At 42.5% G+C, this 25,090-nt stretch overlaps 1 protein-coding gene across 4 annotated transcripts; it reads left to right on the forward strand.

Annotated features, from left to right (window-relative positions):
* The first annotated feature begins 1,134 nt into the window (after positions 1–1,134).
* card11 (caspase recruitment domain family, member 11) lies at positions 1,135–24,349 on the forward strand. Of its 4 annotated transcripts, XM_071546125.1 has the most exons (26): positions 1,135–1,354; positions 2,882–3,017; positions 7,999–8,216; positions 9,048–9,185; positions 10,235–10,411; positions 11,811–11,959; positions 12,153–12,332; positions 13,072–13,218; positions 13,568–13,693; positions 13,879–14,073; positions 14,246–14,401; positions 14,503–14,578; positions 14,833–14,996; positions 15,960–16,066; positions 16,305–16,345; positions 16,681–16,804; positions 16,942–17,143; positions 17,266–17,392; positions 17,793–18,036; positions 19,467–19,551; positions 20,169–20,264; positions 20,535–20,652; positions 21,082–21,264; positions 22,553–22,674; positions 22,900–23,015; positions 23,940–24,349. In XM_071546125.1, the coding sequence occupies exons 3-26, from the start codon at positions 8,009–8,011 to the stop codon at positions 24,142–24,144; spliced, it is 3,486 nt and encodes a 1,161-aa protein (XP_071402226.1). In that variant the 5' UTR covers positions 1,135–1,354; positions 2,882–3,017; positions 7,999–8,008; the 3' UTR covers positions 24,145–24,349. The 4 variants fall into 4 exon arrangements, with proteins under 4 accessions (XP_071402226.1, XP_071402218.1, XP_071402234.1 ...); XM_071546117.1 differs by lacking the exon at positions 2,882–3,017; XM_071546133.1 differs by lacking the exons at positions 1,135–1,354; positions 2,882–3,017 and adding an exon at positions 3,118–3,148.
* The last annotated feature ends 741 nt before the right edge of the window (positions 24,350–25,090 follow it).

Genomic DNA, 25,090 nt, shown 5'->3' on the forward strand with positions numbered 1-25,090 from the left:
AACCTGCAGCCGGTGATCACCATAAGGCAAACAGGCACCGATTAAACAAAACATAAATTAAATCTAAAGAACGCATTCATTTATTAAATTGTTTTTCATTGACAGAAAGTATCAATGGATGTGCTTTTTTCATTAAGGCCGAATATCAATGTAACCTACATTACGTTGAGGCTGCTTCCTATAAATGTAGGCCTACCTGATAAACATTTATCTCAGTGTAAAAATGTAGGTAGCCTATACTCAGTTATGTAGGTAATTTAGCTGGTCATGCAAATGATCCTCCAGGCTGCATTTCCTCCATCCCATGAGAAACAGAACAAGGAAGGCCAAACAGAAACTAATATTAACTGTATTTTACAGCTGCTTACAGTATGTCTACTGTGAAACTAGAGGGGGAAATACACCTAATTAATAGGTTTCTTTCTTTCCTATTATTTCGTTCGTATTAAATAAAAACAAACTACTGTAGGCCTATAGTAGGCTAGTAATGTTACATTACATTTTTTAGAAGAATACAAGGCTTATACAAATATCACAAGAAACTGTAAAATATCATGCAGCTACTACAAGTCAAAAATGATATCACAGATAATCACCATAGGAAATAAAGAAATACCTTGTAAACATATTGAGTAGCCTATCACAGGCATAATAATAAACTTTAAGTCCCTATAGAAATATTATAGTGATCCCATACCATAAAGTAGGCTATGATTAAGTCTAATGAGCACCACACACTAGTGCCTTATGGGAATATTATAGGAATCTTATAGGTGATGGCATAGCATACTGAAAAAACCCTTCCATAAAGTACAATGTGATCACTATAAGCGCATTATTAAGCTCCTATATGACAACCCATTGTCGGGCATTAGGGGCCTAGTGATTTCTTCGTTAGGGCCAATGCTATTTAATCAGGCAAAGGTAGACTTAGTGCACAAACTGCAGTCAGAGACAGAAACCCAGACAGAGGTTACAGAGGCTGCAGAAGTTGCGCTCCTCCTCTGTCTCGGCACACCCCGCTGCAGTGCACTTGTTATTTCCATTCTCCCTCACACCGTCCGCCTCCGCTCTCTCTCTCTCTCTCTCTCTCTCTCTCTCTCTCTCTCTCTCTCTCTCTCAGTGTGTGAGTCGGGGCCACAGCTCGCATCGCCTGCACTCTCCAACTTCTACATGAACGTTATTTCTCTTTTGGATCATGGAGACAACTTGATCACCTACGAGTTTTCAAGTTCACCAACCGGCTTCTTTGGATAAAAAAAGAAAGGAGCAAAACCAAACAGCAAAAGCAAACAGGCTACCACGCCTAACCTGATTTCCCTCCGACTCTTCAAACTAACCCGCCGCATCTCAGGTAGGCAAACTAAACCTAATAATTGCCCTTATCCACGCGTAGGGAGCTGATCTATAGAAATGTGAAGAATTGACATTTAAACGTGCGCCGATCTGAGTGGAAAAAATGAGAAGTCATTATCACCTCGCAGCTTTATCTCCTCATTTCACCGCACCGGTGATACAGATCTTCAGTCAAAATCACAATGTTTTGCGTCGGGAAATAGCCCGTTTAATAGCGATGTGGTGTTAAATCAAACGGCGGGTAAACTATGACCTGCAGTCGGTTATTATCATTAAATCAAACTCAAATCAATTATATTTTCCGAAAAGGGTTCATTAATTTAGTTTTTTTTATTCCTTACTTGCATACTTGCATCATCTGCTTACTTTGATGGATATGGATTTATCAGAAAGATTAATGCCAGCCCATAAAAGTGCACATAACTCTATTCAGCAAATGAAAAGCTGAGTTTAGGTGACTATACCCTCCATCCCTGCATCCTCGCTGTTTACACGCCTGTTTGATAAACTGACTGTTGTTTATTTCTAACAGCAGATGCTGTAGTTTATGAAGTTGTGCCAGCGCCTTTGCCATATTTGACATTCCTGTGGCTTGGTAAATTGATAATAAGACGCTGGGTAATCCAATAGCCTGACCTCTATCATCGGGTCGTTATCTGGCATTATCAAAATGTTCTGTACGCCAATACCAGACAATGGGATCCAGTGAGTGAGAGAGAGAGAGAGAGAGAGAGAGAGAGAGAGAGAGAGAGAGAGAGAGAGATGCATACATACTTACATACAGACATGAGATATGATGGTATTGTAATAGCATGATAACACTATAATGGTATTAATATGAATTAATGGACATCAGCCTCAACCACTACATCTGCAGACATTGAACACAATTGTTATTCTGCTTAGGCCTATTCATTGCTATTACTATTCACTGATCTGCGGTCAATGTGGCATGAATGACTAATTGTCTTTTTAAATGTTATTTCTGTATTGTGGTGTTTAGTCAGAATATCTCATGCACCTCATGCACCTCTCTGTCAATAAATAGATTTGAAGGAAAATCAGCCCCTTCAGCCCCTTGATGAAGCCTTTCCTTTTAAATAGTATGCACAAGAAAGAAGAATTAACTATTGCTACCTCGCCTTACAACCAATGTGCATGAACTAGAAAAAGCTAGAAATGAAGAAGAAATTCAGCTACTCTCGGAGGCTGATAGAAAAACCATCAGGGTTTGACGATTTTTGCCAAAACGCTTTTGTTTTTCTATACTAGTAAAGATGGTTCTGTATCCATCGACCCCCAAGTGTAGATGAATTTCTTCTTCCTTTTTAAAATCATTCAAATTGTGCAAACTGCACATAGCTGCCTTTGGAGCAGCTGGATCTCCCTCTCTCTCTCTCTCTCTCTCTCTCTCTCTCTCTCTCTCTCTCTCTCTCTCTCTCTCTCTCTCCCCCCCCCCCCCTCACCCTCTCTCACCCTCTCACCTCTCTGCACCTCTGTCTCTCGTTCCCCTCTCCGTGGACAGAGCCCAGATATCAAATTCCTATAGGCTTCAGCTATTCTGCTGGACAATGGAGCCTTTATGACGGGCCGCACACCTGAACCAATCATATCTGCCCATCTGCCAGCCAGCCGGCCAATCCCAGTCCGGCACAGCGACAGTAAGCCTGGGCATAGACCTGCTATAGGGTCAGTGGACCCTGCTGCTGCATCTGAATTGTCCCAATAACTTTTCCTCACTCGCATTGTTTGAATGGTGTAACATTGAGGGAAAACGTCTACAAGGAAGGAGGTATTATTTTTCTGGCCTATTCAAACATTTAAGTTGATTAGACCCTGCCAAACATAAGCATTATGTACTTTAACACAGCTGAACTTCTGAATAGAATAGAACACAATAGAATACAATAGAATAGAGCTTAGAGGGAACTTCAGGTCAGCTGGCCTCTGGCTGGACTTCATTAAGGCATGATTTTGCATCACTGGTCAGCACATATGAATATTGCATATTGTTTGTGTGTTTTGTCTGTTCGTCTTGCTTCTGATACAAATAAGTGTGTGAAGTGTGTGTGGGGACGGAGCTAAAATGTGTACATGTACACCATGAGAAGCAAAACATTTCCCATGTCTACATTTTCACGTTGGGATTTTCCAATCATCGCTTCAGTGAATTCGATGCACCGTTTTATATTTCTTGTCATCACTGACAAAAGTATTTCATGCATTATAAAGATAATTCTGGTTTGAAAGATCTCAGTCAGTCAGTCACTCATACTCTATACTAGATTTGATGTAGATTTCACAATTGAGTCTCCTCTCTGAAATTAAGTCTGCAGAATACAGTTTACTAAATTGGGCTCATATTTCATATTTTGCAAGTCTATTCACGTTTGGCATTGTAGTTTGATCATAAGCAGTTGTGTGTATCCATAGTAGAAAATCCGGTTGGAGTTCTTTTGAAGGCTTTCATTTCGTAATATTTTCATTCTGGAATAAAACAACACACTGACATTCTTTTCTCTGCATTTAGAAAACATGCAAATAACTGTGTCCAAAAAAATGTTCCTCTTTTTAAAACTTTGGTCTTAAGATTACTAATGACATCAGTAATATTGCCTGCTGACTTTTACTTTCGTGTCTGCAATCATTGTATGCGAGAGGGTATCATTGTTTTTTTCTCAAATAGTGGCTATTTGATGATTTTTCAGACAAAAGCGAGGCGAGAGAAATGTGACCGGCTCAAACCACTGCAGTCACAGGAAGAGGACATTTGTCAAACAGCAAGAGCATTAGTCCGCTCACATTTACATGACTGAACATGACACTGGAGGCGCTCAGCTAACGCTCTTATCCAAAGATAATAAATCAAAATGAGATCCAGCATTTTTGTCTCCAACAAACAAAGACCCATTCTGCTCACAGCAGCATCATTCTCACGCAGGTGTCCCACGAGACAGTGCATGGCTGTGTGTTTATGTGTGTGTGTGTGTGTGTGTGTGTGACAGCGAGACAGAGAGCGAAAGAGAGACAGAGAGAGAGAGAGAGAGAAAGAGAGAGAGAGAGAGTGAGAGTATAAGATATTTGCTGCAGAGTGTAAGGTTGCTCTTTAGTTTGTGGTTGGTTGCTCTAAAATCAGGACACCAAAGGGTTTAGTGTGAGCGCACGCACACACACACACACACACACACACACACTCACTCAGGAATACACACACACACTCACTGTTCTGCCAAAATCCATTGAGGGACTGCTCCTCTGACCACAATACTATCAAGAGAGGTGGAAAAGAGAATAGAGGTTCATACTCACATCTGGTTTGAAAAGGAGGAAGCAAGGACAAGCTTTCTCGGTAATGAACTCCAAAATAACAGAAGAGAGAAGAGGAAACATGTGTGTGGTTACTGAAGGGGTCTGCATGAGTGTGTGTGTGAGTGTGTGTGTGTGTGTGTGCATGGGTTTGTGTTGGTCTGGGTGCTTGTGGTTTTGTATGCTGCAGTGACTGTGTATCTGTGGCTGTGTATTATTTATACTCTTTGTCGCTGTAGACACAAATACCTTTAAGTGTCAGAGGGTGCGATGTGTCTGTCTGCTTCACACTGCGTTCGAAAGTAACTTTTCATTGACCCTGCTCAGTGAACGTCTGCGGGTCAGAGTGTGGGAAACGGTCGCATTTATTTTCCAGACGTTTTTCACTCAGCTGTCAGAGTGTTATTCTCAGGTAGCAGTGTCATGACTTGTAATTTCCCTATGTGCCTGTTTGGTCCTCAGAGCAAAGCGGACTCGGTGTGTTTGCATGAACGCCTCACATGCATGTGACTACTTCCTTTGCGATTTTTCACAGTTTTCCCCTCGTCATTGCGTTTTTTGTTGTTGTTTTTTTTGAAGAAATTTGATACCAAAGTGTTTGAACCTTTTCTATGTGCGATGTGTGCATATGGTGCAAATTCAAAAGCTTGTGAGATACGGCAGAGACGATTCCACATTTTTCAGAATCGGTCGATTCTGACCGATTCTGACTCCGACTCCTTGTAATTGAATTGATGGAATCGATTCTAAATGATTCCGATTCTAAATGAAAATCAAAAAGTTTTATGGTGGTTGGCATTCTACCCATGAGCCTTGAATTTCTCCCTCCCCTCTCCCCACTTGTTGTGAAATGGATCAGACCAAGGCAGTCGAACACAGATTAGTATAGATAGGCCTAAATCAGAATGGATTCATAACAAGTTTCTTTGATTCCAGAGTTTGGAGTCGAGATTGCAACAGGACTCGACTCCAATTCCATTTATTAGTAGAATCGATTCTCAGAATCGACGTGATGGAATCGGGAATCGATTCTTTTGGAGTCGACTCTCCATCCCAAGTCAAAGGCAGTCCAATGCACAATGAGAGGGAATGAATGTGACACCAGAAGAGAGAGGATCAAGTCAAATCGATCCTCTCTGAGGCTCAGTAAAGTAGGCAAGGCAAGGCAAGGAAGCTTTATTTGTATAGCACATTTCATACACTGAGGAAATTCAAAGTGCTTTACAGAGTAATTCAAATACAGTAAAGGTAAAAGATTTACAAGTAAAAAGTGCAAAAGTACAGACAAGAGATACAAAAGATAAAAGACTTAAAAAGTAAACTAGTGCAGTTCAAATCAAATGAAATAGAAAGATAAAAGAGCACAACAAATACTCCCACTTTTAGATGCACATTGTGAGTGAACCCATGTGTTTTTCTTTAATTGTCTTTACCCCTGTCCTTCCTGATTCTACTCTTGATCTGATATTTACATCAGATTCTACTGCCTAAAGCAAACGAGAATCATAGATTCTCCTCTTGGTCAAAAACCTCACCATCCACAGATGGATGAGAATCATACAGGGTAAAGCTCTGTCCCCCCCACATATAGTGTTCACTCATGCGCAAGTAAGCATTACCTGGAGGTAAGACCAATGGAAATTTGTACTCGCCCGTGTCAGCTCTGTTGGGATCCTGAACAGAAAGAGTTAAAATGAAGGATATTTAAAAGCTAAGCTGAAAAGATACGTTTTTAGCCATTACAGGGTAGAGTAGGCAGTGTAAAATAGGAAAGTTTTAAGCTTTGACTTAAAAGTGGTCAGAGTCGGGACTTGTCTAATATCATCTGGGAGGTTATTCCAGGTCTGTGTTGCATGATAACAAAACGCTGCTTCACCGTGTTTTGTTCTAAGTCTTGGGACAGCCAGTAGGCCGGCCCCAGATGTCCTAAGGGTCCTAGAAGGTTCATATGGCACAAGCATGTCAGAGATGTATTTGGGCCCAGAGCCACAGTATAAGCCTATATCAATCAAATTCAGAAGGTCACTGAAAGAAGCTGAAATCGAGCGCAAGATCAGAGGCATTCACTGACTGACAAAAAAATCGGAAAGACGCCCATCATAATAAAATTGACAGATTTATCTTTCCGCTTTGCCTGCTTGGCCCACTCTTTATCTGATAATAGTGAGTCCATGCCTTTGTCGGTCTACATTTACCTTCTCATACTGGAATTTTGTCATACTGGATGACAGTTTTATGCAAAAGTTGGAGTGAGTGTGTGTGTTTATGTGTGCAACAGCATCAGATAGACTTAATTTGCCTAGCTGTGGGCTCAAAGTCACAAAGCAGGATTATGGGACAGCGCCCACCGGCCAGAGTATGCAAATGGCACAGAGATGCAGGGACAGTGTGTGTGTGTGTGTGTGTGTGTGTGTGTGTGAGAGAGAGAGGCATAGAGCTGGAGAAATGAAGTCAGGTGGGAGTGAGAGGAAGATAGGGAGAGTGGAAAGGCAGACGGCGGTGGAAAAGTTATAGAAGCAGAGGAGAGGGAAAATGCAAAGACAGTTAGTTTGTGTGAGCAGAGGAGGAAAGCTTGGCAGTGTGGGAGCGGAGAGGGAGAGAGTGGGTAAATGTTTATGTGTTTATAAGGGGAAAAGAGGAAGTGGAGTTGGGACCCTAACGCATGTTTTATGAAGCCTCAGATGGTTCCTTATGAGAGATGTATCGTCATTATAAAGGGAAATATCATATCAGGTTAAAAGTTTGATCTTACCATTGAAGGATTGTTAGTTATTCTATTCTATTCTATTCTATTCTATTCCATTTATTCCAATTTCCCCATAGTAGCCTCAATAGGCTCCTAAGAAAAACCAGCACTCAACTACACAATCTGAATGATTTATTAGGGCAGTAGTGTCAGTAGTAGCCTCAATAGACCAGAATGCAATGCAGCCACAAGACGTGTTGTGTTTTGAGTGGCTGCGATCTTAGACACACTCCAATGTTCACAAACTATTTGGCAAGCTGTAGCTATATTTATATGCTCATACACTCACTTTTTGATTGAAAGCAACACGATCAGGCACATTCTCTAGGTGAAAGGCATTATGGGAAATGTAGGGAAACACTAACTGAAGTAGATGTAGATGAAGTAGTGGGTTCATCTGAGTATCTGAATGAGTATCTGAGGGTGGGGATACAAAATGGCATAAATTAAAGTGAAATATTGGATTGGCAGTAATTCTGACTATATAGACATGATTTTATTTATACTTAATGTATCTCTCAAGTCACCCAGTAAATCAAATCAAATCCAAAAACATTGGCCCTTTTTGCCCTTGATCTGCTGTTTCTCAGGGTGTAGGAGATGGAGAACGGATGTGGTGGGACGTCCGGGACGTCCGACGACGTGGAGGCGCTGTGGGAGAAGGTGGAGTGCAAGCGCTACGAACTGAGCCGCTCCATCTCCCCGGCCAAGCTCACCCCCTACCTCCGCCAGTGTAAAGTCCTGGACGAGCAGGACGAGGATGAGATCCTCAACTCCATGCTGCTGGTCTCCAAAGTCAATCGCACAAGTAGGAGGAGGGAGTGTGTGTGTGTGTGTGTGTGTGTTCATGTTAGGGATGGGATGATTTGCTTATCAAAGATATGTGGTTCACGATTCGATACAACCACGATACCATGTAATAAATTAAAGTTCAATGACAACAAAGTATGACTGTGCAAAATTATGTTTACTTCTGAGCCACAAATATATCTATTGGCTTGCTAGAATGTAAACAACAATTTAAAAATGTCATTACAAAATGCAAATAATATATTTTGGATGGAGAGCTTGTGAAACTAAGATGGTCAAGCCGTCTCATTTGTGATTACTACAGCAGAATAACATGGAGCTAATATCATGATTCATTTTTCTGCCCCACGATATGTATTGTCACATTTTTTATTGCGATATATATTGAATTTTGATATATCATATTATTATTATTAATTATTAATAATAATAATAATAACCATTAATATTATCATATTAATGGTTTTCTGGTCACACAAAGGCCAATTCAGCACTATTGTTAAAAGAGTCATATAACAACTCTGTGCCTTTTTTTTTCTGCCAGTGTGCAAGCCAAATGTCAACTATAGGAAGTTTAATTGTGATTACGTCAGAGAGGCAACCACAACATTTCTATTTCTTATAATTTTAGGCGAACTCATTCCTACACAGAGACCACAGTGTTCCTCACTTCAGATTTAACATGATTAGTCCATGCATTGAGAAGCATGTCACGGACTCATTCAGCGAGTACCACAGAAAAGAACAGTAATCTTCATGTATCTATAACGCGTGTGTGGTTTCGTGGTTTTGTGTGTTGCTGAATGCACGTTAATCAATCCTCTGCCAGGCCGTCTCCTCGACATCCTCCACACTAAAGGAGAGCGGGGGTACGTGGTTTTTCTGGAGAGCCTGGAGTTCTACTACCCCGACCTCTACAAGCTGGTCACCGGGAAGGAGCCCACACGCCGCTTCTCCACCATCGTAGGTGAGGCGCGCACACAGGTTTGGATGCAAACACACGAGCGAGTGCAAAGACCCACCTACACACTTTCCATTAGGGTTAGACTGATACAGGGTTTTGAAGGCTGATACTGATATCTATGGATTGAAGGTGCTGATATTCAATACCTTTAAATTTAGCTGCCAAACAATTACAAGGATTAAGTGTTTCCCCCATTTTATTCTTGTCAGGGTGGAAAAGCATCTGAAACAGTATTCTTTTGGGTTAGATCCTTAAGGAGCTCCATTACAGGCCTGTTTTCCTCTATATACATTTATGATCAAAGATGATTAATGAAGAAATTGTTCATATTTGATTTTGTTTGGTTATTGCACTTTCAAGAATCCATCCTTTTTTGCAGGCAGTGTCACACTAGCTCCAGGGAACGCATCACAACAGGACTTGGTCCTGATTGGCTTCCTCTATAGAATTACTGAAATCCATCCATTCAGTTCCTCCATTTAGCAGCTTTACCTCATTTGAATTAGAGGAGCTGCTGTTGTCGACCAATCAGGGTCCAGTATTGTGGCTGTTCTGCCTGTCAGGACTTAGTCTTAAAATTCATTCAATTAAAAACCCTTAACTAAAACCAGCCATTATTTGAAAACAAAATTATGAAACCTGAATAATATTGCAGGGTGACCTACCCCACTTATTGAGTGATATTAGAAACTGTGGGATACATTACTGCCTTTTAATGAATAATTAATTTACAAGTTATTAAACAAATGAAAAAAGTGCAAATAAAATAAAGTTTCATTGCCTGTTTTTATGTAGCTGTGGTCAGGGAGGAACATTCATCATATTGGTGGTGGACAACATGATATCCAATATTTAATAAAAGGCAGATATCAGCTTGATATATCAACACAGCTGATATATGGGTCTAACCCGACTTTCCATCTATCTTGTTCAGCTGCTTTGGGATATGTGAGACTTATCCTACAGTCCTGTTAATGGTGTATTAACTGTCCTCCCTGCCACCCTCCTCCTCTCCCCACTCTCTACCTCCACCCGCTGCCTCCCCTCTGCAGTGGAGGAGGGTCACGAGGGTCTGACCCAGTTCCTGATGAACGAGGTGATGAAGCTGCAGCAGCAGTCCCAGGCCAAGACCCTCCAGCAGGTTGAGCTCAACAGGAAGAACTGCACCCTGGAGGACGAGCAGAAGAAGCTGCGGCTGGCCAACCAGGAGCTGCAGGCCTTCCAACAGAGTAAAACCATATATTACACTTGAGTTGTCATTGTGGATAAAATGCACCCAGCTGGTATTCCAAGCACATTAAAACAAGCGCCAATAATAATTTGCAAATACTACTCAACTCTGGTCAGTCCTGTTTGTCGCTTTCAATGCTTTCTCTATGCGCTCAGATCTGGAAGATATAGATGGCATGGCAAGTTTGGTGCTAATTTCCTGGTCATGGTGAATGTGCAAAAACCTGCTGTCCAAAACAAATCTTCCTTCTGCATTTTTCCTCTGAAGATGACTAAACATGAATTTGTGACTTGTTTCAATTCCTCTTTCTGAACTTTTAGATTGGTTCAGTTCAGCTACTTATGATAATGATTTGTATTGTACTCTAAAATCAGGAAGTTGTTCAATAGCTAATTGGTAGCCGGCCATTTAATCAGTAAAACTGATCTTGTAGGTTTGAAAGTAAAACAAAAGCAAAGTATTTTGTTTGAAGGTACAGCTTGAAAGGTATGGAATGCACAGCCTTTGTTGAAAATGTATTTGTGCATCTTATCTCTGACATTATGGTTAGCTTTTTGGCGATCATATCTTCTGGATAAACAACTGTGACTGGATAAACAAAGACTGTGAAACAGTGACTGTAATTAGCTATGTCAGTCTGACAGAAAGATTTACAAGATTCAAAATACATTTTTTGTGTCAAATCTAGACGCTTTAGTGGAGAAAAAGCAGTATTCTATTAGTAACTTGATTTAGTCACCTCCATTAATTCATGATATTTTAGAAACATTTCAATACTTAAAATGTGACAAACATACATTTGTAGACTATTTCATAGCCAGAATAAAATAAAAGTTGCTAGAAAATAGGGCTGGCCAGCTAGGTGCTACTCTGCTTTTAAGAGAAAAGATCCTTCCTACATAAAAAATAATAAAACAAACAAAAAAAACCCAAAAAGATTTCGATTACTTATTCTCAGACTTACATCACACCACTATCAAGTTATCTAAGTAATGCTAAACAAAGAAATGTACAACTGCCTTTCTAGAGCGAAGAAGTCAAATCCTTTATCAGCTGTATTTTCACCTGATAGTGGTTATCAGTTATTTACTATAGATGTAAAGCATCCTGTAACTCGATCACATCGCCACAAAAATGTCCCAGCGCAAGGAAATGACATTTTTACTTGCTTCCATTTTTGGTGTCACTTTAGAATAATGCACATTTATAAACCTTCACAAATCATGAGTTAATGAATTAAATCATAAATATTACTCATCATATTATACTTTTAGACATTACACAATGATTGATAAAACTGACAGCTGATTATCATCTAACAATCTGGGAAAACCATAAAAGACTTTGACATTGACCATGTAGAGTGACTGAAAATGACTGAATGAATGGTTCTCCAGGGTGTAATAAGATGAGAGAGGAGAGGAACAGCTACAGCGACGAGCTGCTGAGAGTGAAAGATGAGAACTACAAGCTGGCCATGAGGTACGCCACGCTCAGTGAGGAGAAGAACATGGCTGTGATGAGGAGCAGAGACCTGCAGCTGGAGGTACGCATGGGCACATCACTGCATTCACACATCATGCATACATGTCCAACACCATGCACCCACAACCTGTACATATACACTTATGCATGCATGCATCCAAACTTTCAGGATTTCCCTTTTAAAAATCCAAGACTCGCAGCTTCATGCCAGTATCCTGCGCTCTGTTCCCTCTGTGTCCTCTCTGTCTGTGTAGATTGACCAGCTGAAACACCGGCTGAACAAGGTGGAAGAGGAGTGTAAGATGGAGAGGAGGCAGAGTCTGAAGCTGAAGAACGACATCGAGAACCGGCCCAAGAGAGAGCAGATCTTTGAGCTGGAGCGAGAGAACGAGGTGCTCAAGATCAAGCTGCAGGAGCTGCAGTCCATCATACAGGTTGAGACACACACACACGCACACACACACACACACACACACACACACCATACATGTAAGTTGTGCACATTTCTACATGCAGTGCATATGGTCTTTGGAAGATGTGATATGTAGATCAAGGGGAAGTAATTCAAGTGTTTGAATTTTTGAAGTCTCTCTGAATTCCTGAATTCTCTCTGAATAAAGTGGGAAGAAAGATGAGGCCAAGTTTAAGGAAGTCAAGTAATTTATTGCCTGTTGCTAAACTTTATGTACTCATCATGTCTTATCTTAAGTTACATGCTTGCCAGCTGCTAGTGTCTTGGCAAATAACTGCTGCTAACATATAGTAAGCAAGGCCTACAACGGTAACATTACATCCTCAACAAAGGTTTAAGCCCACTTACAATGAAGAAGTCCAACAAACAATACGCAAAACCTAAATCAGACAATCTAATGCTGTAAAATGACACTTACCTGACAACTTACCTGATCAGGAAACTAGGTAACTTTAAATAAAGCTTCTACTAGCTAGCAAAATGCTTCCACAAGCTGTTTGAATTTTAGAGAAATATGAAATGGAAAAAGCAATCTTCCAACGCATCTGCAGTGAAAAATAGCATCAGCAGGAGCAGTAACTTCCGTGCCACCAGCCATCATTTCAGACATGCACAACAAGGACCTAATGAAAATCCTACAGTCTCTTAGTGACATTAACATTGACTGCTGAATGTGTGTGTGTGTGTGTGTGTATGCCCAGCCTGGCCCGCTGCCTGCCTCAGATAAGGCCATCCTGGACATCCTGGAGCATGACAGACAGGAGGCGCTAGAGGACAGACAGGACCTGGTCAACCGCCTCTACAACCTCCACGAAGAAGTCAGACAGGCCGAGGAGCTGCGAGACAAGGTAACACACACACACACACATATGCACATACTTAGACATAGGGGGTGTCTAGAGGTTAGAGTGGGCATCCAGTGGTTGAAATAAAAACACAAACATGTACATGCGTATACACAGCCACACAAAAACAGAAACACACCCTACAGAAACACAAACCCTAGACCAGAAAGCCTAATACCCACGAGACCATCTGTGAAACACACACACCCTTAGCAGAAACCCCCCATCCCAGCCCAAACTTTCTTCTCTAACACTTTCTCTCGCTCTCTCTTCTCTTTCTCTTCCCCTCTCTGTCTTTCTCTAATGAACTCCACCCTATTAAATGACTCCATTGGTGTGTGTGTGTGTGCAGTACCTGGAGGAGAAGGAGGACCTGGAGCTGAAGTGCTCCACGCTGCAGAAGGACTGCGAGATGTATCGCAACCGCATGAACACCATCACAGTCCAGCTGGAGGAGGTGGAGAAGGAGCGGGACCAGGTGAAAACACAGAGACATACACACACACACATAGATTCAGATTTATTATGAGCGTGTTTATGTGTGTGGGGCGCGTTTCTATATGTACAGAATACGTGTGTGTTTCCAATGTCTACGCTTTTGTACGTGTGTGTGTGTGTGTGTGTGTGTTGCTACTCACCCCTCCGCCGTCTCCGCTGCTGCAGGCGTTCCGGGCCAGAGACGAGGCCCAGCACCACTTCTCCCAGAGCCTGCTGGACAAGGACAAATACCGCAAGCAGATCCGAGAGCTGGAGGAGAGGAGCGACGAGCTCCACATCGAGATCGTCCGCAAAGAGGCCAAGCTGGTCACCCTGGAGTCACGCCTGCGACGGCTGTCCAAGGACGTCGTTCTGGACCAGGTGAGAGAGGCCAGATGGGGCGGATGTGGATATTGTGTATTATAAATGTCTCATTTTCTTTGTCTAATTCCTTACTTATTTCTGTTTTCTCACTAATAATTTGTGTAAATAAATGAAATAATAATAAATGAATGTCTGTTTTGCCACTCTGTATCACCAACTGATATAACAGAGTCTGCCGAGGGACCTGCCCCCCACCATCATCTCTCAGGGGGAGGATTTCAAACCGGTCCAGGGCCAATCAGAATGCTCCAGCGATGAGTCGCAGGAGAAGTTCTTACACGATGAGCCCCGCCTCAAACGCAGGCCCAACCTGAAAGCAGCAGGGGTCAGCCCCCGTCCACACACACACACACACACACACACACGACAATGCTACAGATAGAGTGTACATTCATACTAACTAAATGAGTGTTTTGTGTCTTTCAGATCAGAGTCAAGTCTCCAGTCTCTGCACCCAGAGTCCTGGACCTGCCTGTGAACTCAGAGGCTGCTTCACCTGCAGGTAACACACAGTATAATACAGCAGCTTAATCATATGTTCCACCACTGAGCATTTTTCTATATGAATTTATCTTAGTCCATGCAAAAAAATATAGAATTGAAATACTGTAATCGATGCAAAAAATATAGAATTGAGTCCTGACTGAATAAACAAGGCACATGTTTGACGTTCTCCTTACTTCCAGGTTTTGGTTTCGGTTCCATACAGTTTTTTGAAGAATGACATCATGCACCTTTTTTTTTTCTAACTTTCAGCTTTGTCAGTCAACGGGGGGGACTCACACATGGCCGCTGCCTTCCCTTGCTCCCCGGTCGCGTCGCCCACCTACCCGCTCCCCTCCGCTGCCCCCTTCTCCCCCTCCCCCTCCCCCTCGCCGCTGCCCGTCACTGCGGTGGAGCTGTCCAACAGGGCCAACATGGTGAGCCTCCTCCAACACACGCATACACGCCCGCTCGTACTGTATCTCGGTCAGGTTCAGCTCGGCTTTGGAGAAATGTCTGGACAAGGAATGCATCTCAACACTGATGTTTAACCACCGAGTAAAAAAAAAAAAAGGGGCGATTTTGGATGCTGACTTTAATTTCATAGCTCATGTCAGCAATGTCACCAGATATACTTTCTATCACCTAAAAGCATTGCAAAAGTGCAGGGTTTTATCTCTCAGGAAACTAGGCCATGCTTGTATTACCAGCAGATTAGATTGCTGTAATGCTTTGTTCTTTGGTCTTCCTAAAAAAAAAAAGATTGGTTGCCTATTACTCAAAATACAGCAACATGAGTTTTAACAAGGCTGAGCAAAACAGATCATATTACATTCATTTTAAAATCACTCCCAATCAGCTCTCTTTTGTATTGGTTTTTAAATTTCTTAATGGCCTGACACCTATGTATTTGTATTTGCAACTTAAAAACAGTTTCTTGTTACGTTTCTTTGATGTTTGTAAAGCACTGAGTTGCTTTGACTTCTAGGGATGGGACTATATGATGAAATTCAATATATCGCAATACAAAAATGTGACAATACGTATCGTGGGGCAAAAATGAATCGCAATATTAGCTATATTGTATTCTGCTGTGGTAATCACAAATGAGACGACTTGCCCATCACAATGCCACAAGCTCTCCATCCAAATATTATTTACACTTTGTAATGACATATTAAAATTGTTTTTTACATTTTAGCAAGCCAATGCCATCGCTAGAAAGATTTCTGGCTCCTGGCACCTAATTCTGCACAGTCATACTGTTGTCATTAAAGTTTTATTCATTACATCGTATCGTGGTTGTATTGAATCGTGAATTGTCCCACCCCGATTGACTTTGCTTGACTAGCCTGTTATCATAGCGACTGCTTTTTTTCTTCACTTTTTTTCACCTCCAGCTGCGTTGCCGTAACGACAGCATCCTGTCCACGCTGCCTGAGCCGCCGGAGAAGGCATCGCTGTACCGCAGGGAGAGGGAGAAGGAACATGACTTCCAACCCCGCAGGTAGCCAGAGCCTCATATGGAGTTACAACTGCCAGCATATCACTGTTGTGTCCATCTATAGGACGCCACTGCAGTGAAAGTGATCCATCAGTCAGTCAGCCATGTGCAGATGGTCTATAGATGAGCTGTGTGCCACATTAACTCATTTCAGCTATCTCTTCATGTGGATTGTGGTTGTTTTGTGTTTAATTCCCTGGCTTTGCTTTATTCAAATATTGTGATGTTTGCTCTCTTTCAGCCTCTCTGACTTTGATAGTGACAACATGGAATTGGAATTTGGTAAAGTATACTAAATGCTTTTTACACACTGGCTAAAGTCACGCTGATGATGATTTTAATCAGAATGTCTGTATTTATCTGCTGTCTCTGCCGCTCTGTGTTTATTTCTCTGCTCTCTGTCTTTCTATTCTATCTATTCTGTCTATTTCTGTCTCTGTTTCTCTCTCTCTCTCTCTCTCTCTCTCTCTCTCTCTCTCTGTACCTCCTCGCACGTGTTTGTATTGGTTTTAACTCTGTGGTTTCAGGTTCAACTTTGAACCCCACTGCAACTTCCTGTTGTTCAGTCCCTCATCTCTCTCTCTCTCTCTCTCTCTCTCTCTCTCTCTCTCTCTCAGATGACGAGATGCACCACGGTCCTCCCTCTGTCCACTCCTCTTCCTCCTCCCATCAGTCAGAAGGGATGGACACTTACGACCTGGAGCAGGTCAACAACATCTTTAGGAAGCTCTCTCTTGAGAGGTACACACACACACACACACAAACTTAGTCGTACACATATTCACATTCAGATAGTCTCCTAAATTAAATGTTTGCAAGATCTTTTCATGGAGTATGGTGAGTAACTCATATGTGTGTGTGTGTGTGTGCGCGCGCAGGCCGTTCCGTCCGTCTCTCTCCTCCTTCTCTCGGGTCAGCTCCTCCCTGAAGCCGGTGCAGGAGCTGTCGTTGCTAGGAGACCACCTGCTGAGGGATGTCACCCTGGTCGGCGGCAACGACAGCGGCATCTTCATCTCCACCGTCCAATCAGGCTCCAGCGCTGAGAAGGCGGGGCTACGAGAGGGCCACCACCTCCTATTGGTGGGTATCGCTGTGATGTCTCTTTAAGCGGGTTTAAGCAAAATTGGAGATATCGTACGAACTTATAGAGAACGTACATGAACGCTTTAATCATGTGTCTTTCGCTGTGATTGGCTGACCAGCTGGAGGGGTGTATACGTGGAGAGAGCCAAAGCATTTCATTGGATACCAGCACTCAGGAAGAAGCCCATTGGACGCTGCAGAACTGCTCCGGACCGGTCCAGCTGCACTATAGAGCCAACTATGATTGTGAGTCAATTTTGTATTAACTTTTTTTATTGAACTTGGCAAAGGATAAAGGAATGTCTGTATGTATGTTACTATGTCTCTGTATAAGTGTAATATGTGCATCAGCCATCTGCTATTGGCTGATCTTTGGTACCAGGTGATGTCACCACCTGTTGTAGCTATTGCACCAAAGATTAGCCAATAGCAGATGGCCAGTTAAGTAGCATGCTTTTTACCATTAGAAGGCAGATTTTACACAGATTTGGGTTTGGAGTTTAGTTACTCTTTAAATTGAACGTGTGTGTGTGTGTGTGTATACATGATGTGTAAACTAAGTGGGTTTGTGTCTGTATGCGTGCAATATCTATAAATGTGTATATTTAAACGTGTGTGTGTGTGTGTGTGTGTGTGTGTGTCCCAGCCTACCGCCGGCTCCAGCGGGACCTAGCGGACGGCTCGGTGGCTTCCGGCGACTCCTTCCACATCCGGGTCAACCTCAACATCTCGGGCCAGTCGGACAGCTGCTCTCTGAGCGTGCTCTGTGACGAGGTGGTGCACGTCCTGGACACCCGGCACCAGGGCCGCTGCGAGTGGCTGTGCTCCCGCGTCGACCCCTACACCGGCTCCGACCTGGCCGAGCGCGGCACCATACCCAGCAACTCACGGTACACAGCTTTGGTTTTTAAAAAATCCAAGACTCAGGATTAGGGTTAGCAATAGTTAGAATAAGTGTAGGACTGTTTGAGAGGATTTGTATTTGTTTTTTTTAATAGTGAGTGCCATGTTAAAGGTCCCATATTCTCCGCTTTCCAGTATTTTATTTTATGTCTTGAGGTCCATTCAAAGCTGTGTGTGTGGTGTCATGTACCAAAAACACTCTCAATCCGTTTTTACACGTTCATTTTCCAGCATTTCTCTGAGCCTTACCAAGAACAGGCTGTTTCTGTCGCTGTGCCTTTAAGCCTCATTAATATTAACGACCCCTCTGTTCTGATTGGCTAACCGTTTCAAGAGTGAAATGTGAGACGCCGCGGCCCGGCAGCTACAGGTAGGGAAAACTCTCCGGTAATAAACAATGACAACCGCTCAACCGCTTTGAAAAAAACACTTTGTTAGTCTATTATTTCTTACAAAAATGATAATGAGCGAACCTTTGTGACGCCACAAAGTTACGGAAGTCCAAACGGCTCGTTTAGAGGCTCGCTTTTCTAATATGGATTGTGTGGATTTAGTCGGCAACCGTGCGTTTTGATACTTTCACCATGTTTAGATAGACCATCCAACTCCTTTATCATCAAAGAGGCAAGGGGAATCCCGTTTGCCACCATATGGGACCTTTAACACTAGAGAATGTTGAAGTAGGGTCAGTTGAAGGGGGTAAATATAGATATGACTACTATTTATACTATTCAAATGTAACAACACTGGTTTGTACAGAAAGTGGGTGTAAGAAGTCATGGAGGGACATTTTGAAAGCAGGCTTATTTCAGTTCTACAAATCAAAACAGCTGTCAATCGAGCACAGCTTGGCCTCTCTAATGTTAATGTTTTGATTGGTGATCAATAGGATAGGCTTCTGGAAATAATGAATCTTCCCTTTAAATATTGGTTTCAGGGCTTTTCAGCAGAGGACACTGGCAGTAAAATGAGAGTTGTGGGAAACTGTTTGAGCTAGATTTGAATCAAGTGCATCTAATGTGCATGGTACAAACCAGCAGGTTATCCCAGACCATTTTAATGCTGGAAGTCTCCTAACCCTGCATCTATTCTTCATTAGTACTGCTGGATTCTCCAAACAATTCCTTTCGGGCGTCGTGCCAAAGTGAAGCAGCGGTGGAGCAACCATTCAAAGTTTGGGCAATTTATGAGGGCTTCATCTGTATTCATGCTGTGAAGCCTGGTGCACATATTCACACCTGAAACCCACAGTCTGTCCTCCACTGCTGCCACTAAGTAGCACAGGAAGCAGCTTGTTCAAGGGCTCACTGATAATAACTGCTGTTTCATTAGACTGGGATTGTACTCAGGCAATTGGACTTGTAATGAAGAGCTCTTACATGAAGGACCTTCACTGTGTGTGTGTGTGTGCGTGTAGGGCCCAGCAGCTGCTCCTGGTGAAGATTCAGAAGTTAGTGTGCCGAGGAGGAAAGGAGGAGAACGACAGCCACCGTAACATCAGGGTAAGAAACCTTTCTCCCTGAACTGGCCTCTCTCTCTTTGTGTGAATTCATGTGTGAAATATGTATTTGAATGTGGCAACAACATAGGTAGTAGGTACGGGCAAACTTTAACATATATACTATATATCATTGTATATACAGTACTGTGCAAAAGTCTTAGGCACCCAAGAGTTTTTATATAAATTGTTCTTAGATGTTTGTTTATTTTTTTTCTGCATTAGTGTCAGTAGACTGCTCTTTATAGTACATTTTTTGATATTTAGAAACTTTTAATTTAATTATTTTTGAAAGCATCTTCGCTTTACTTTTTTTCTTTTACATGTGCCTAAGACTTTTGCACAGTACTGTATATCATTGTCTAATAGTCACTACCTATATGTCCCTTTTTCTTTTTTTAAATGTCGTCATGTCCTAATCATCTTTTTCTCTTCTTTCTCTATTCTATCCATGCTTAATTTCATGCATTCAGCTTTATTTTAGGAATTGTGTGTTTCCCTGCGTCTGTGTCTGCCTTTGTAAGTGTGCTGAACATTGAGCTGTGTGTACCACTGTGCTGTTTACCTGCTGTAACCTGTGTGTGTGTGTGTGTGTGTGTGTGTGTGTGTGTGTGTGTGTAGAACTCCTTACAGCCAGAGGAGGCCAGCCACTCCCCTGACCCTAAAGCCAGCCCCCGCCTGTCCAGAGCCAGCATCTTCATCACTCAGATACTACAGGTAACAAAGAAGAATGTACACACACACTCACACACACACACACACACACTCGTACACACACCATCACCAGAGAAAGAGGATTGTATCACTTAGAACACTTCGATTTTTGAACTATTCAGTGCCGAATTTCAGGTCATACTATTTTTCCCACACAATGGATGCATCGGATTTCTGAATGAAATTCTATATTGAGGATAGAACCTCAATATAGAATTGAGTTATAGGATGCCTCCAATAACAATGTGTTTCTGTGTCTGCACTGATGTGTAGTTTGTCAGCAGGGTGGACAACAAGTACAAGCGAATGAATAGCAGTGAGCGCGTGCGGATCATCAACTCCGGCAGCACGGCTCTACCCCGACAAGGCTTCGAGAGCCTCAGGCCAGAAGGTGAGAGCACAGTGATGTGTGCTGAAATAAAAAGGTGGATAGACTCCAAGTCAGATGAACAACCAGCCAATCTGTAAAGGAAATAATTGTATTTTTGAAAACCACTCATTTAGGATTTATTTTTTTGAAAATATGTGTATCTTTATGTACATTTTATCAGTCTGATTCCACCTACTATAACGTATACTATATCTTTAAATAGTAAAAGTTGAAAAAGTGAGTGTTTCACCTATAAAAAGGGGGTTAACTAACACTTCTTTTTAAATACCAGTATTTTTCCATTCCCCTTGGCAAGATTCTGGTTACAGGCCTAACCCTGCCTCTCTAACCTTTAGGTTTAGAGTCTCTTTGTCTGCGGATGTCTCTTTGTATGTGTTTGTATGTGCTCACCTCTTTCTTTTTGTGCCTTAATTCCCCCGCTCTGAATAGACACGTCAGACCCGGACAGCGAGCTGAGCAGGAGCCTGAGCCTGATTCCCTACAGTAACGTCACCCCCCAGCGCACCCAGAGGAGAAGACCGGTCCTGTTCACTCCCACCGCGCTGGCCAAGACCATTATCCAGAAGATACTCAACATGGGGGGAGCCATGGACTTCAATATCTGCAAACCAGGTCAGCGCGTGTGTGACGGGAATGTGTCCATACACACCGCAAGAAATATCCATCTTAACAAATCTCTCCACAAGAGATTTCAACCCACTGGCACATTTCTAGTGTTTTCACTGATTTCATGAATTTATCTAGAATTTTCTTGAAATAAATGAAAATAAGGAAGATCGTTCCACTAGTATCAAGATTAGTGCTGAAATGATTAGTCGATTAATCGATTAGTCGATCGATAGAAAATTAATTGATTATAAGTTTGATAATTGATTAATCGCTTTAGTCATTTATCAAGTAAAAATATATTACAATACATTTGTTACAGCTTCACAAATGCTGAGATTTGCTGCTTTTCTCTGTTTCATATAACTATAAAATTAATATTTTGGGTTTTTTTGGGCTGCTGGTCAGACTAAATAAGACATTTGAAGAATCGCTTTGGGCTCTGGTAACTAGTGATGGGCGTTGGGCCATTATTTTTTGCCATGTTATAGACTAAATGGTTAATTGATTAATCGATTAGTTGCAGCCCTAATCAAGATATTGTCACTTGACTCAGGAAAATTCTTGAAACAAGCTGATTTGCGTTGGAAACAAAACCTATTAGCATTTTTACAAAAACTGTTTTAACAAAATAAATAGAATTTTACTAGCTAAGATATTATATATATTATTTTTTTTTTTGCAGTGTGTGTGTGTGTGTGTGTGTGTGTGTGTATTCTCTTGAGAGAAGGTGTGCCAGTTAGATCATCTTCACCCTGTCCCACCCAACTCAGTGTGAGTGTCAGGCAGGGACAGAGGGACTTGGCAAAGAGGGAGAGAGAGAGAGAGAGAGAGAAACAAAGAGAGTGTACCATCGCATGGGAAAGGAGTGGGTGAGGCATGGGAAGGAGGAAAGTGATCACGGCACGACAGAATTAAAGACAGGTAAAAGAAGAGAGGAGAGACAGCAGGTAATGAGGGAGGGAGGGAGGAGGAGAGAGAAAGAAGCTACTATTGGGATTCAGGTCAGGCATTGTGCTGCACTGTGGTGTAAATGTTAAAGAGTGTAACCAGAGAGAGAGCAGGGGCAGGGAAGACACACGATGGCCTAGTTGATGGTTGATGGTGATGGTGATGATGATGATGATGATGATGATGATGATGACGGCGGTGATGATGATGATGATGATGATTTATTGGTTATGTGAAGCTGTCCCAGAGCAAAAAGATCGCCAGTTCCCCTACAGTTTTCAGAATTTCCATACCTTAAAATATTTTCTATTCTATTCTATTCTATTCTATTCTATTCTATTAGACACTCTGTCCAAGGAGGACTTCCACCTGAAGCAGAATGTGGAGCCCTTCATTCATTACAGAGAGAAACACGCCACATTTGAATGCATCACCCGAGAAAACATAGAGGCTGTCGCCGCCAAGGTAAGTGCTTTGTGGACTAGTGTGTGCCTGTGTGTACGTGCGTGTGTGTGTGTGTGTGTGTGTGTGTGTGTGTGTGTGTACACCTGCGCTCATCTGTTTGTATCGGGATCGGGGGCAAAAAAAATGCCCTTGAAAGTTCATAAAATGCCTGTGAAGTTCACAATGAGGGGGCAACACATTTTTCACCCTGGTTTGTATATACTTTAAGTGATTACGTGATTCCAGGGCAAGCACTGCCTGCTGGAGGCGGAGCTGAGCTGCGTCAAAGACCTCCTGAGGAGAGAGATCTACCCCATCATCATCTACATCAAGATCTGCGAGAAGAACGTCAAGAAGTTACGGTAAGCTCAGCACACCTCACACCCTTACCCTCAATGCATTTGGTGCAGTTTACACACACCAAGACTCTTTTTTTTTTTTACCCGTACCACCAACTGTTTCCCCCTGTTGCTGCATCTCAATCACTGCATTCCAAATAGTTCCCATGTATCAACAGAGACAATTAAAGGAATAATCCACCCTTGGTTGCTCTTAACACTGCTGTACATCATCAGTCTGTGATGCTCAGTGCAGAATGACTTTCGACAACCTGCAGAGAATGGGTGTGAACTTGTTGCATTCAGCTGTGGGTTCTATGTGCTTGTGGAGAGAGCAGTAGCTACAGCGATAGCTCTAACTGAACTAGAGTTTTTCCAGTCGCCTGCAGTGCATTCTGCTCTATTGAGGCTGCTGTCAGTGGAGAATTTGGTCTCTCTCCCTCTTCTGTGATGGATTTCTCCCTGTATGGCTGTTGAATATCAGTGCAAAATGGTGAATCTAGAAAGAAGCCCTCGCTCTTTGATTAGTTTGATTAGTTTACCGTTGATTTTTGAGTTAGTTGAAAGTTTTTCTGCTATCAAACTACATTGTAGCTGCACTGGAAATATCTTGACATGACATTACAGTGTCTACATTTGACCAGTTATCGGTGGGAATAAAAAAATACACCACCAAACAATAAATTAGGCCCGTAAAACGCAAGGCACATCACCAATAGCTGTTTTGAACAGCGTTAAAACATTTAGGGTGGATTCTGCCTTTAAATAGGACACCCAATTTATGCGCTCACTATTCTCAGCGTAACCTTGCCGACAATTACAACAAAGCACACAGACCCCTGTTGCAGAGTGTATCTACAGTATCTCCTCACATGCAATCAGGGTTCGAAACATTTACCACCACTCACCACCGCAGCTGTGCTTCCTTCCTGTTTCCTGTCCACACAGGAAGTTGCCTGTACGCGTGGAGTCGGAGGAGGAGTTCGTGCGGCTGTGTCGCTCCAAAGAGAAGGAGCTGGAGGGCGTGCCCTGCCTGTACGCCAGCGTGGAGCCCGAGGCCTGGGCCGGCACCGACGACCTGCTGCGGGTCATCAAGGACCGAATACTGGAGGAGCAGAGGAAGACCGTCTGGGTGGAGCAGGACCTGCTGTAGACACACACACACACACACACACACACACACACACTGCAAAATGCACATACATGTACATTGCACATCATGCTCCTCTTCACACACACATTCACGATCCGATTCAAACATGCACATGTGAAGACTTAAACTGTTATAAGATGAATACATAACATTTTTTGTACACCTGTGCCCCTCCTTTGACTTAGAGAAATAAACCGCTTGAAAACAACAAGAACGAAGGATTCCTTTCTTTCCGCTAATGGGTTTTCTCCTTTGTAATGCATTCAGAGTAACGTGAAAGGTGTTCAAAGTGCACTCCTGCCACTGCACACCCAACTCATAATCTAACCCCAAACCCCGCTTAACCTGCATTCTAGCGTCCTCTAGTGGCTTCAGTAAATATTGCATGCTGTAAAGACTGAACCGAATAGAGTACTGCAGCCACCAATGAGCTTCAGGAACCAGCCTCTTGGGATCCAAATACAGAAATACAAGGCTGGGCTAGTGTACAGGATACACATAAAAGACCTCAGCCGTGTCGTATTTGCAAACTCTTTTCATGGTTCGTTTCAGCCTATTTGCCAGATGGGTGTTGTTTGCCACGTAGGGCAATAAAATTAGTGACAAAGATGACATAGGGACGTATTTAAATCAGTTCCATATGCTGTTATGTAACTTACAACTGTCCTGATGTTTGCAGTGTAATACAAAGGCTAAGGATTATTTGCGTTCACATTACACATAATGACTGTCACAGGTACCGCACTGTTTAAACTCTGCTCTGGTGGGCTAAAACAGCAGCCAGGCTCTTCTTCTTCTCTGATCCTATCACAGCAGTGGATTAGCGCCCACTGCCATGACTGTACATGCCAGCTGCCAGCTGTTACATGGCGTGACCCGTCAGAAGGACGGTGACATACACTGATGCTGTATGTTCTATCCGCTGCGGGAGTGCACTGTGTGGCAC

The sequence above is a fragment of the Centroberyx affinis genome, unplaced genomic scaffold (assembly GCF_046629955.1).
Source record: "Centroberyx affinis isolate AG114_WGS23_722 - 3 ecotype Tasmania unplaced genomic scaffold, CSIRO-AGI_Caff_v1 ptg000262l_1, whole genome shotgun sequence".
NCBI classification, from domain to species: Eukaryota; Metazoa; Chordata; class Actinopteri; order Beryciformes; family Berycidae; genus Centroberyx; species Centroberyx affinis.